This window comes from Monoraphidium neglectum, assembly GCF_000611645.1.
Source record: "Monoraphidium neglectum strain SAG 48.87 unplaced genomic scaffold scaffold01183, whole genome shotgun sequence".
Taxonomy (NCBI): Eukaryota; Viridiplantae; Chlorophyta; class Chlorophyceae; order Sphaeropleales; family Selenastraceae; genus Monoraphidium; species Monoraphidium neglectum.
Window position 1 is genome coordinate 1 of NW_014012445.1, and position 12,521 is coordinate 12,521.

The following is a 12,521-nucleotide window of genomic DNA, read 5'->3' on the forward strand; positions in this document are numbered from 1 at the left end:
GGGAAGGGTAGGGTCTTGCCCGGAGGCGCAAGGGTTGTCACCTGTGTTGGTATGCACATGTGCACGCACACCTTGCTGGTGCACGCATACACGCACGCAAGCAGGCTCTTGCGCGCGCACCAGCACAAACATAGACACACACGCTCTACCTATTTCTCTCTAGCTCAAGCGCACGTGCACCGGCGCAGGCACACGCTTTCCATTTGCCACACACTGCACGCACACAACAAACCCAGGTGCGTGCACGCACGCGCTTGAGCCTCACCCTTGAACATCTGGCCAAACCCAGTCGCCTCTGTGGCAAACATCAGCCACCCAGAGATGGCGGAGACGCCGTGGGGGTAGCAGGCAAACACATAGCGCTGAGAGGGGTCCAGGTCGGCCGTCTTTATGAGGCGCGCGGAGAAGCGCTGGGCCATGAGCCGCCAGATGCCCAGGCTGCGGAGGGGCGTGGGCCCCTCCTCCTCGGTCGCCTTGAGGCCGGGGCCCCAGATGTAGGCCACATAGAGGGCTAGTAGGCCTGAGGCGTCGCCGGTGGATGCATTTGCGACGGCAGGGGTTGCAGCGGTTAAGAGGGGTGCACGCCGGCGGTGCGGAGCGGCAACTTGGGGCCCTCTGACAGGCCGGATGAAGCAATATGAAAGTTACACGGGTTGCGTCGCTCGGGCTGCGGCGCCATGCGGGCGCGTCTTTGGCTCCTAGGACGCATCCACAGACTCGGGCCCCGGCTGCACCCACCTGCAAACACCGCCGAGTGCCACGCCAGCAGCAGCGTCAGAGGCCACAGCCAGAGTTGCCCGATTACGCTCATGCCAAACCAGAAAGTTATTATGCGCTGCAAGGTCTCCCGCGAGTCCGCTGCAGATGGGGGGCGTGCGGCGCGAGAGTGAGGGCGGGTGAGTTGGCGTGCCCGACAGGACGGCGTGTGAGAGGCAGTCCGTCCGATGCGCCTCGCATAATGACTCTTACCACGAGAGAGTGCGGGTAGGGATAGTGGGCTCAGCATGCTGGCCAAGGTTTCGTTTGCCGGGCAGTGTGTGTGATGTGTCGATTACCGTGCGTCTTTCCTTATGAAGGATAATTCTTTTTGTATCTCAAGTTGATGTTTGAAGGCGTCGCGAGGCTTGCGGCTTGTCGGGTCTGCGTCAGCTTTGTTCCACCCCGGCAGCTGGTTCCAAGCAGCAGAGCAGCTGCAGCCTTGAGTAGGATGTACTTGCCGGGGATCACGGCCTGGCGGCACCAAGCACTGCAGTATTCCAAGGAGAAAGTTTTGCCCTCGCTTGCCCTTGCCTGAACAGATCAAAAGATCACCGCAAAAATGCCGCCTAAACGAAAGAGAGCAGCTCCGGAACGAGAGCGCGAAGATGACACTGAACAACCGACTGAAGTAATTGAGGAGCCAGAAGGCAACGGGCAGCAGAACGACGCCCACGAACGGCCTGCTGGGCGCCGCACTGCACCCGCGACAGAGCGCGCAGAGCAGGCCGCAGGAATCGCGCGCAGGTTTGCCCGTTAAAGTGCACTGCACCGTGTGGGCATGCTTGTTATACCTTCAGCAACGGCCGGCAGGCCGTCGCACCCCATGCCTGCGGCTGCTGCGGAGTGGCCCCATGCGCGCAGCGGGGGGCAGGGACCGTGATTGAACAAGCGTGCCGACCCCCGCACCGCTGCATTCCGACGCCCTCAGACGCGCCGCGCACTTCGCAAAGTTTGAGGATGCGGAGGCGGAGGAAGACGGCAACGTGCACGTCGGCGGCGCCAACGTGAGCAGGCAGACGCTGGGGTGGCTCCTCTGTGGCCGGTTGCGGGAGCCTTGGAGCCGTCGAAAGCCTCACACCGCTGATGCTTGGGCAAGACAGGTCTTCCTTCTCGCACGTGCCGACTGGGTGGCAGCGTGCATAGGGAACAGTCCTCCCAGGCGCCCGCACACAGCCGAGCGAGGTGCCAGCCCAGCCAATGCTGCACCTCGCCCGCCGGACGCGGCGCCCCGCCTCGCAGGCGCGCACGCTTGGCCCTTGGTCCAGCGCCGTGGAGCTGGTCAACGCGCGGCAGTCCGCGGCGGCGGCGCGGCAGGACAAGATTCTGGAAGCTGCCAAGGCTGTGGCCGCGCGGCGGGGTGCGCGCCCTGTGACAACATGTCCCGGGCTGTCGCCGGCCCGCACGCGTGCGCGGAAAGCCGATGTGCAGCCGATGGGGGGGCGTTTGTCTTATGTTTGAACGTGGTCAATGGCAGGTCTGAGCTTCAAATGACAGAGGGGGCAAGCAGCTTGCCTGGGACTTGCCCCCTGCCTGGGGGACAAGGGGCTGACCTGCCGCCGCCCCTCCGCGCCCCCGCCGCACGGCCGCTTCGACAGAGGAGGCGGCCTGGACGCCCAGCCGCGACGCCGCGCTGGGCCTGCGGCCGTCGGCGTCGCGCGTGTCGCCGCTGCTGGGCATCGCGCTGCAGCTGCTGGTCGACCACATTGAGGACGTGAGTCTGTGTGTGAGAGTGTGCGTGTGTTTGTGCATGTGTGTGGATTCATCTATAAAGCGTATTCTTGAAACGGGAGAAGTGAGTTTGTGCCTGTGGAGGCGCGCGTGTGTGTGAGACAAGAGGCAGAAAGAGAGATAGAGAGAGGGAGAGTGAAGGCGGGGAGTCAGAGAGAGTGTGTGTAGGTGTGTTCCTGTGGGTGGGGTTGTCTGCTTGCACATGTTTTGGGCGGTTGTGTAAGGCACAGGGTAACGAGTGGATTGGTGTGGTGGAGAGAAATCGGAAGAGTACTTCTTTGGGGCGTGCTTTGCTTTGCTTGATGGGAGTGGGTGGGTGCACACATGGCCGCGTGCATGCATGATCTTGCTTCCTGTTCCTGTTGGGGCCATGAATGCGCCCCCGTCGCAATCTTCCTGCACAACTTGGTTGCAAACAGCTGGCTTTCTGTGTTAGTCAACCCCATGCGCTCGCTCGGCCCCGGCAGGTGGTCTCCCTCTGGGGTGTCCCAGACGCCATCAAGGTGCAGCTGGCCGCTGCGGTCTGCGCGCGGCGCGCGATGAGCCCGGCCGCCGCGCAGCTGTTTGCGGAGCACGCGCCCAGCGAGGTGGTGCTGCCAAACTGCACGCAGGTGCGGCCGCAGGAGATGTGTGCGTGCGTTGGGCGGGACGGCAAGGGACTGGGGTGGCGGCATTGCACGAGGGAGGAGGGAGGGGTGGTGGAAGCAAAAGCCCGGCGTGCTGGCGAGGGCAGGGCTTCATTGCTGATGCCCGCTTGCAGTTCTTGCCCAACTCGCCACGACAACCACGCGACTTGCAATAGACACTCCTGCCGGGCCCGCCTGCCAACCCTGCTGCTGCCCACCCCCACCCATCACCCCGCCGCAGCTGGACCAGGAAGCCATGCAGCAGCTGCTCGCCACCGCCGCCAGCGCCCGGCTCGAGTCCCTCGACCTCGGCTGCTGCGGCCGCGGCTTCACCGACGCCTCCGCGCTCGCGCTCTCCGCCGCGCCGCCGGGCGGCCTGCCGGCGCTGCGGCGGCTAGCACTGCAGGGCGCGTATAATCTGTCAGACGGCGCCCTGCTTGCGCTGCTGGAGAGGGCGCCCGGGCTGCTGCGGCTGGCGGTGCCGCAGGCGTCCAAGTTTGACGGGACGCTGGTGTCGCGGCTGCCGGCGTTGCTGCCGGGGCTGCAGGAGCTTGACCTGGCCGGTGAGGCGGGTGGCAGCAGGGGCGGGAGAGTGAGTCGGGGACGCAGGATGGGCAACAAGTGTGGGGAGGCAGGGGACCTGCCGGGGAGGCGGGCTTGTGGTTGGAGCAGAGCGGTTGCGGTTTTGGGAGGCATGGCGGTCGGGATGTTTGTCGCGACGGGGTTTGGGTGGTGGAAGCGAGAAGGATGGCTGGGCTGAGGTGCGGGGCTGGGGCCTGAGGGCTATGCGATGTTTGTTAGGGGTTTGTCGGGGGATCGCTTGCGGGGTGGCAGTCGCTCTGCAGGGGGCTCTGCCGGGGCAGTAGTTGCACGGTGGTGTGGGACCAGGGAGGGTTGAGGCAGGCAGGTACGGTGAGGGTGAGCGTGAGGGTGAGGCGGAGAGGTGGGCGCTCCGGGTTTGAGGATATTGGATGTTTGCGAGATCAGGCTCTGCAGCGACAGGGTGGGTGGTGGCGTGCCAGCATTGAGCCGGTTCCAGTCTCGTTGCCTGGTGAGCGCCTAACGCTGTCCTGGTCGAGTGCGCCTGTCTTGTGCACAAAGGTCACGTGTCCCCTCTGCGCACAATGCGCACCTGATAAAACCCGCAGAGTGCCGCGGCGTGCCCGGCGATGTGCTGGCGTCGGCGCTGCCCCACATGCTTGCGCTGCGGCGGGTGACGCTGGACGGCATACCAGAGGTGTGCGTGCGTGTGTGTGAGTGCGCTTGTGTGTGTGTGTGTGCGCGCGCGTGCCTGTGTGTTTGCTTGCTCGTGTGTGCGTGCATGAACAAGCAAGCGAGTGCGGCAGGGGGGGGGGGTGGCTGGTTCGTGGGCGGGCGTGGGTGGCATGACTTGCACTGGGCATGCAGCGTACTTGCCACCCCCACCCAATTCGATTTGCCCGGCCCGTGGTGCAGGCTACGACAAAGCTCTCAGGTGCATACATGACAGCGCACCCACGCCTGCAGTCCGCCCCGCGTGCGAACATCCCGGCTTGCCATTCCTGCCCCAGGCCGCTGCCCGCCCATGCCTGCACCAGGCACTGCACCTCATCACGACACCCACGGCCCTCACTCTACACCATCCATGCGTACCCTCAAAAGGTCAACGATGCGGTTTTGGCTGCCGTCGCGAAGCTGCCGTCCCTCACCGCCCTCAGCCTCTCAATGTGCCAGACCGTCACCGACGCCGGCGTAAACTCGGTCGCATCCAAGGCGCCGCAGCTGCAGGAGCTCGCCGCCGACGACTGCACGAGGCTGGGGGACGGCGCGCTGGCCGCGCTCGCGCGCGGCTGCCCGGGCCTGCAGGTGCTGTCGCTGCGCCGCTGCGCCAAGGTCACGGACGCGGGCATCATCGCGGTCGCCGAGCGCGGCCAGCTACGGCGCCTCGCGGTCGGCGGCGTGCCCGGCGTCGGCGCGGCGTCCGCGGCGGCGCTCGCGCGGTGCTGCGGGTCGCGGCTGGAGGCGCTTGACGTGTCGTTCTGCAGGGGCCTGCCAGAGGCGGCGCTGGGTTTGATTGTGGACGGCTGCCCGGGGCTGCGGGAGCTGAGGGTGTATGGGTGCACCCAGGTGACGGACCGGCTGGTGCATGGGCACTCAAACGACGGTGTCACTCTGCAGGGGCTGGCCACGTCGGTGCATGCGGTCGCTTAGCGTGCCCAGAAGCGGCGACTCACTCACTGTCCGCATTTCGATGCTTGCCTGTGTTTTTACGCATGGTGGTGCATTTTCTGGCGCGCTATGTAGGGGGAAATTCTTGGTAGTTGGCTACAGCCAACGCAGGGGTGAAGCTACTCCTGTCATCCCTTGCCAATCCTGTTTCTGTTTTTCATGAGTTGAAACAAGATTGCGTTGGTTTTGTCTCGCGTATTGTTGAGTGTTGTTCTCAGGCGTGAGCGCAGAAGTGTCGTCATTCATCATGTGCAGTTGTACATCAATATTGTGTGACTGATTTCACGGCAGGACTACTGAAGCGTTCACGTTATGAGCCAGAATACAGTCCTTCCTATACCTGTCATGGTAACGGCTCCACATCTGCCCTTGACGAGCAGACGGCTGATGAAGTGGCGGGCGTGCACGCCAGTCCTTGAGTTCTTGCAGCTCAAGCATCTGTGTGTACCAGGATACATTAACCACACTGGGCAGCTCGCATATGTAGCGACAGTGCTTTGATGCTGGCTTTTCTCATTGACAACGTGCTACCAGCAGGCCAAACACTCATGTGGCTCTGGGTCGACAGAGCGCACCGACGGTCTCCTCTGCTTGGAAACTTGCGACTTGTCTGCCAGCTTCGATTGCCGCCCGTTGCGCTTTTCTCAGCGCACTGCTAGCTGCCGCTGCTGCTGCCGCTGCAGACCGCACCAAGGAACGCACGCACAGTGAGCAGCAGCCTTGCAGGGGTGATTTGCATCATACCGCTGGTAGTGCAGCTGCAGTTTGGCACTCGTCGTAACCAAGCCTACTGCGCCCTCTTGCAGGTCGCCCCACCTCAGCCACCACTGTGTGTGCTGCAGCGAGTGCGCACAGGCGCAGGGAGTCCGGCCGCGTTGAAAGGGGGTGGTGGGACTTGTTTTGCGAAGTCGCCTCACCCCACGAGCCTCGCCACCTTGCGCTGACTCCTGCAGACCCATCTTGAGCCAACCGGCCTCAAGCCACGTTAGTGTCCTGGCGATGAAACTCCCAGATTCCCCACAGGCTATTGGTGATGATGATGCAAGAACGCTTGGGCCGATTCCCCAGATGGAGTTACACGGGAGGGGTAGAGCCACGCTGTGGCTGTCACCCTCGATGAGCGCCTCGGCCCACGTCGCCATGCTGCAGGGCGTTCCTGCCTCTGCGTCAAGCTGCGCATACCGCTGATGTGCTGTGAAGAGGGCCGCAGCGCGACTTTGAAGGGTGCAGCAACAACACTATGGTATGCAGGGCTGCCGGAGTTGGCCTTGCCCAGGCGCTTGCTCCAATGCGCAAGCACGGCAGTCGCCCTGCCATTGTAGTATGTGGGGTGTTTCATCTCAACCCGCACTGCCAGCTGTGAGCAAAGCCCAGCCTTTCTCGCTCGCAGAGATCCAGCCTGCTGCTGGGTGCTACTGACGACAACCACCCACCTTGGAGGCTGTGGCTCGCCTTGACACCGCTGTCAGGCCTGGTAATACGTCGTGCAAAGTTTTGCGTTGGGTTTCAAGCTTAAGCTGAAATGCAAGACTACGGTTGTGGCGTCGGTGTCACCAGCGCACCGCACAAGTGACACGACGGCTTCGAGGGCAGGATGCCCAGACACCCCTGGAGACAATACTTGAATTCCAAGCGCCATGCGCGCACCTCCTGACCGTGCTAGCAAGGGTCTCTTACAAGCACGGAAAGGGTGCGTGCGTTGTACGTTGTCCGCCATCGCTCGCCTTCGCTTGCTGGCTGAAAAGAAAGTTTTTCATCACTTCTACTGCTAGCTAGCCAAACACTGGCTCTCTGCCGTCGCGGCGAGCACCGCATCGGCTGTCTACAATAAAACCACAGCGCGGCAAACAGGCCGCGAGACGGTGCTACATGAACAGCTGGTGCTCCAAAAGTATCCACGCCGCACCATTCCAAGCAGCATGCGGCATGCCGTGCCCGTGGCGTCCTTCGGCGGTCGCAACGTGGCCGCGCCGCGCACGAGAGAGGTGGTGCCCGCTGCACTCGCTGGCCCTTTTGCTGGTGCTCCTGGCGGCCACTGCTGAGGCAGCCCCCAATGGCCGGGGATTGCAGCAGCGCGGCGGGGCAGAGGTCCCGCCGTGGGGCGAATGCGGAGGGCTGAGCAGCCCCACCAGGGAGGACGCACCCGCATTCCCATGCTCCAGAGGGCACTCCTGCCGGCGGCACGACAAGTGAGCCCTACAGCGCCGAAGCGTATGCCAAATTGGCACGGGCGCGCGCTTGATGCTTGGATGGCCGCCACTGTGATGCATGAGGTGGCTCTGGCACCCAGTCAAGGGTTGTTTTATCGGGTTCACGTGGTCCTCACACCCAAACCGCGCCCCGTGTTCCGCAGGTGGTTCTGGCAGTGCGTACCGTCTGAGTGGGCTGCGCAGAGCCGCAAAATCGCCATGCTGGAGCAGGGGCCACGGCGGCAGCAGCAAACGTCGATTTGGTCTGCGTGCGGCGGGATCAACGGCCCCGGGGGCAAGGACGCCCCAGGCACATCATGCGCCCCGGGCCAGACGTGCACGCGCTCTGACCGCTACTTTTGGCAGTGCCGCTACCCCCGGGAGGCGGCGCGTGCGCCCCCGCAGGCCGCGATCCCCTCTCGGCCTGGCCAGCAGCAGCCGGCGGCGCTGTGGGCGCTCTGCGGCGGCATCAATGGGCCTGGCGCCAGGGACGCGGCTACCCTGCCCTGCAGCCCAGGGGTCAGCTGCAACCGCCTTGACCAGTGAGCCGCCCCGCCAATCGCGCAGCTTCCCGCCGCATGGGGCCAGCGGCTGCGGCACGCTCGTCTGGATGGTTGCAGGCCCGCTGGGCAGCAATTTGTGGCGCAGTGGCGCACAGGGCCCGTCCGTGCACGACCATGCAATCTCGTGCTTTTCCTCAACGCCAAGCACCCTGCATCGACGCCAATCAACGGCATGCTTTGGTTCTCCACCTGCCGTTGCCCCTCGCTCACGCACTCAGGTGGAGTTACATTTGCCAGCCATTCAAGGCGCCACGCGCTCCCAGTCGCTCTGCAGCACCCGCTGCGAAGAGCCCACAGCAGAAGCAGCAGCAGCAGCGGCAGCAGCAGCAGCAGCAGCAGCAGCAGCAGGGGCAACGGCAACAGGAACAGCAACAGCAGCAAAAGCAAAAGCTGAAATCGCCGCCGCCGTCGCCGCCGCAGCTGGAAGACCCGAAGCCAAAGGAAGTCAAACAGCCACAACCAGACGCCCAAGTGATGCCGCAGCCTCCTACTTCGGAACTGCCCGCCAATGACAGCAGCGCTGCCACGAACACGTCGCAGCCGCCGCAGGACTCGGCGCCGGCGCCCGCCGGCCCCCTGCCTGCGGCGGAGCCCGTACAGCTGCAGCTGGGCTTCTATGGTGCGTGTCTGCGGCTCTGCTAGCGCCAGATGATCGGAGCTGTCGCGCATTTGGCAGCTGCCCTGGTCCCGCAACGTCGGCCCCAGCCGCGTCCACAGTCTGCGGCGCCTTGCACCCAACCACGCCCCGTTCGTCCCCCAGTGAGATATGCTTTGCCCTCAACCCCCGAACTTGCGATCTCTCGACAGGCACGCTCATCCAAGATTTCGATGCGCAATACAAGCGAGGCGCCCTGGCAGCTGTGTCCCAGATTTCTGGCGTCCCAGCCAGCAACATCACATCAGTCATAGTCCAAGGCATCCCGCCACGCACCCCCGCCCCCGCCCCGCCCGCCGCCGCCGCCGGCGGCAGCCGCCGCCGCCGCGTCCTGCTGCAAGCGGGCGCGGCTGCTGGCGGCCCCGGGGAGGGCGCGGCCGACCCGCGGGGCACGCTCGCCACATACAGCCTGGCGGCCCCCTCCCCAGAGGCCGTGCGCTCCGCCATCCTCTCATCCATCCAAGACAACGGCGCCCAATTCTACGAGGCGCTTGATGCGCAGGGCGTGCCGCTGCGCCCTAGCGTGTTGCTCGACGGGGCGGAGGTCCTGGGCCCCGGCGGCGGCGGGCCGCCGCGGTTTGTCAAACTCCCGCCGGGCGAGCCCGCCGCGCGGGCGGAGAAGCCTGAGCCGCCGCCCGCACCCGCGGCCGCGCCTGCGGCGGGCGTGGCGGACGGCGGCGGCTCCCAGCTGTCGCGCGGCGCCCTGGCCGGGATCATCATCGGCGCCGGCGTCGGCGCCGCGCTCCTGGCCCTGCTCGTGGCGTGCTGCGTCGTTGCACGCCGCAGCCGCGACCAGGGGACGCTCGACGCGCCAGGCAAGGCGCCGGTGGCGGCGCCGCGGCAGCAGCAGCAGCAGCAGCAGCAGCAGCAGCAGCAGCAGCCGCCGCCGCCGCCGCCGCAGCAGCAGCAGCGGCCGCCGCCGCCGCCGCCGCCGCCGCCGCAGCAGCAGCAGTGGCAGCAGCAGCAGAAGCAGCAGCAGCAGAAGAAGCAGCAGCAGCAGCAGCAGCAGCGGCCGCAGCAGCAGCGGCCGCGACGCCGCTGGCTGTCCTGGCTCTGGGGGCCGCCCAAGCCGGCCGTCAACGTGGAAACTGTTGGGCAGCTGCGCTCCAAGTACGCCAAGTCCACGCCCCACCTGCAGCCGGCCGGCAGCGGCGGCAGCGATGCGGCGCCGCGGGACCAGCAGGCGCCACACCTGCAGCAGGCGCCGCGCGACCCGTATGCGGCGGGCGCGCCGCCGCAGAGCCTTCCGAAGCTGCAGCTTTGGAAGGCGCCGCCGGGGCTGGAGGGGGACGGGGGCTACGTTGTCGCGCGCCTGAAGGACAGGCCGGAGCGGGAGGCGGATGCGGACCAGCGGCAGCAGCAGCAGCAGCAGCAGCAGCAGCAGCAGCAGCAGCAGCAGCGGCAGCAGCAGCAGCAGCAGCAGCAGCAGCGGCAGCAGCAGCTGCCGCAGCAGCGTGCGGGAGGCTTAGAGTTGTTTGGTCAGGGCAACAGCGCCGGCGGAGACGAGGAGTCAGTGAAGTCGCACAGCGCGCCCGTCCCACTGACCACCACGCCAGCCGCGCCTGCGGCGGCGACGGCGGCGGCCGCCGCCGCCGACCGCGGGCGCCCACACAGTGAGCAGCCACCCCAGCGCTCGCCTGGCAGCGTGGGCGCGAGCGCTGACGGCAGGGCCGCGCTCGCCCCCAGCCCCCCGGCGCCGCCGCAGGAGCCCGAAGACCCTTCGCCCTTTGCGGACGCCGCGGCGCGGCTGCGGCCGCCGCCCGCAGCGGTCGTCGACGGCGGCGGCAGCCGCGCCCTCCGCGCCGTCCCCCCCTCTCCTGATGGCTCGCCCCGCGCCGGCCTCCCCGTGCGCCGCGGCATCGTGGAGGACCCCGCCCCCGCGCCGGTGCCGCTGCCGCCGCCGGCGCAGGTGCTGGCACCCCACAGCTCGGCGCACGCCGTCAGGTTCGGGTCGGGCCTCGATTTCTCGGCCATCCACAGAAACAACTACTCGGTCCTCGGCAGCAGCATGGCCGGCGGGCGCCAGATCACCGCTGAGCGGGTGAGAGAGCAGCAGTACCGGCATTACGGCTTCCCGGCGGGTCCCGCCAGCAGCAACGGCTCCAGCAGCTTGCCTGGCAGTGAGAAGGGCAGCATCCGGCGCGCCGTGGCGGAGTGGCCGCCGAAGCCGCGGGCCGATGACGAGGACGGGGAGGGCAGCGTGTGAGGGGATCTGATTTGGCAGGCGCTCTCGAGGCCGGCGGGGCGCGCAGCCTGCTCAGCTTCCGACCGCTGCCAGCAGGCTGCGGGGCGGGAGGCGGGGCGGAGCCCGGGCCTTGCCGGCGCTACGAATTCGTGGGGGTCGCCTCGACGGGGCGCGCGGGCTTCCTTGCATCTCAGCCCTTCCTGAGGCGCCCAGGGTTCCTGAGGTGCCCTTCCACTCAACAGCCAGAGCCACGGGCGGTTTGGTCGGAGGGTGCCAAAGGCAATCCGTCAGGCGCGTGCGCGCCAGGGCGCGGCCCAGCTGCGCGCCTTGGACCCCGTCTGGCTTGGGCCAGGGGCCTAAAGGCATGCCAGGCAGTGGCGCGAGCGTCGGCGGCGCATTCACCCTGGGCCTCCGCAGGCAGCAGTGTGCTCGGCAATGCTGGCATGGCCGCACCGTTCCGCCACCACACTGCAAAGGAAGCGATGAGCTTTCAGACACGACGCCGAGGGGTGTTGTTGTGCTCACACACGCACAGAGCTTGTGGGCCCGCGCACGCGTGCTTGAATATCAAGGCCCACTGATTACGTTTGACATGCACACAATGAAATGGCGCGTGCCTCTACGCGCCACTCCCGGTCCATGGCCCAGGCTGCATCCATCCAGGACCCACCATCCGTGTGACCTCACGTGATCACGCGCACCACGCGCCCCCGGGGCCCCCGCCGCCGCATGCTCGGCTGCAGCTCGCGCGCCCGCTTCCTTCCCATCATCTCGACACCGACACACAAACACACACACACCACAACACGCACGCACGTTTGCATGAATTCACGCATGCAGCCATCGCTGCGCCGGGCGTCCGCGCCCGTCTGCTGCCTTAATCTTGCCCAGCTGCTGACGCCAGCAGCTTCAATGGCTTGTCAACATGAGGACGTTGTTACATTGTTGGTGCTGTTTCGCTCAAGCGCTCAGGCTGGGATGGTTCTCGCTTGCTAGCCTTGCTGACTCGTCCCCCTCTCAAAAGATGGCGCGCAAACTGTAAATTTCACAAACTGCTGTCATCAAAATTGGGAGTGCAGTCCGATGCATGTACAGCGAACGAATGCAAGGCGAGGGCGGTCAACTATGAAGATGAAGGCGTGCTGATGATGGACAGAGTGCATGGCCTGGCAGCCAGTGGCTAGCGTGTGTGAATGCACCATGATGCAAGGCGAGGAATGGTGGCATGTGGTGACCACCGGAAGTCTCCTCAACAATTGGTCACCGTTACCCATCGGCGGGGGTGTGCGTGTGGGCGACGTCCGCGGCCCGCCGTGGCGGCAACCCGTTGACTGTTGGGCGTGAGCCCGTCGGCAGCATCCAAGCGGGGAACAGGGCCTCTCCGCCGCCCGTGAGAGGTCCTGGCGCGCAGCGCCGCAGTAGTCGCGCGGCAGGCACGGCCCCCGGGCAGGCGCTGCTCGCGCAGCGCTGCCGCTTGCTCGGAGACAGCCAGTTGGTGATGTCAGCGCAGGCGGCGCACTCCTGGCGGCTGATGGGCGCTGGCAGCCAGCAGGCGGCCTCGCTGGCGCTGCCGAGCAGCCGTCCCCGTCGGAACGGCTCGCCCGGCCC

At 66.3% G+C, this 12,521-nt stretch overlaps 2 protein-coding genes across 2 annotated transcripts; both read left to right on the forward strand.

The window, feature by feature from the left end:
• Positions 1-1,318: 1,318 nt before the first annotated feature.
• On the forward strand, positions 1,319-5,303 carry MNEG_6944 (hypothetical protein; the record flags this gene model as incomplete). The annotated part of the gene is made up of 8 exons (XM_014044582.1): positions 1,319-1,503; positions 1,688-1,763; positions 1,999-2,116; positions 2,355-2,470; positions 2,955-3,098; positions 3,355-3,676; positions 4,262-4,350; positions 4,755-5,303. The coding sequence occupies 8 exons, from the start codon at positions 1,319-1,321 to the stop codon at positions 5,301-5,303; spliced, it is 1,599 nt and encodes a 532-aa protein (XP_013900036.1).
• A 3,244-nt stretch (positions 5,304-8,547) lies between these two features.
• On the forward strand, positions 8,548-10,934 carry MNEG_6945 (hypothetical protein; the record flags this gene model as incomplete). The annotated part of the gene is made up of 2 exons (XM_014044583.1): positions 8,548-8,692; positions 8,881-10,934. The coding sequence occupies 2 exons, from the start codon at positions 8,548-8,550 to the stop codon at positions 10,932-10,934; spliced, it is 2,199 nt and encodes a 732-aa protein (XP_013900037.1).
• Between the last annotated feature and the right edge of the window lie 1,587 nt (positions 10,935-12,521).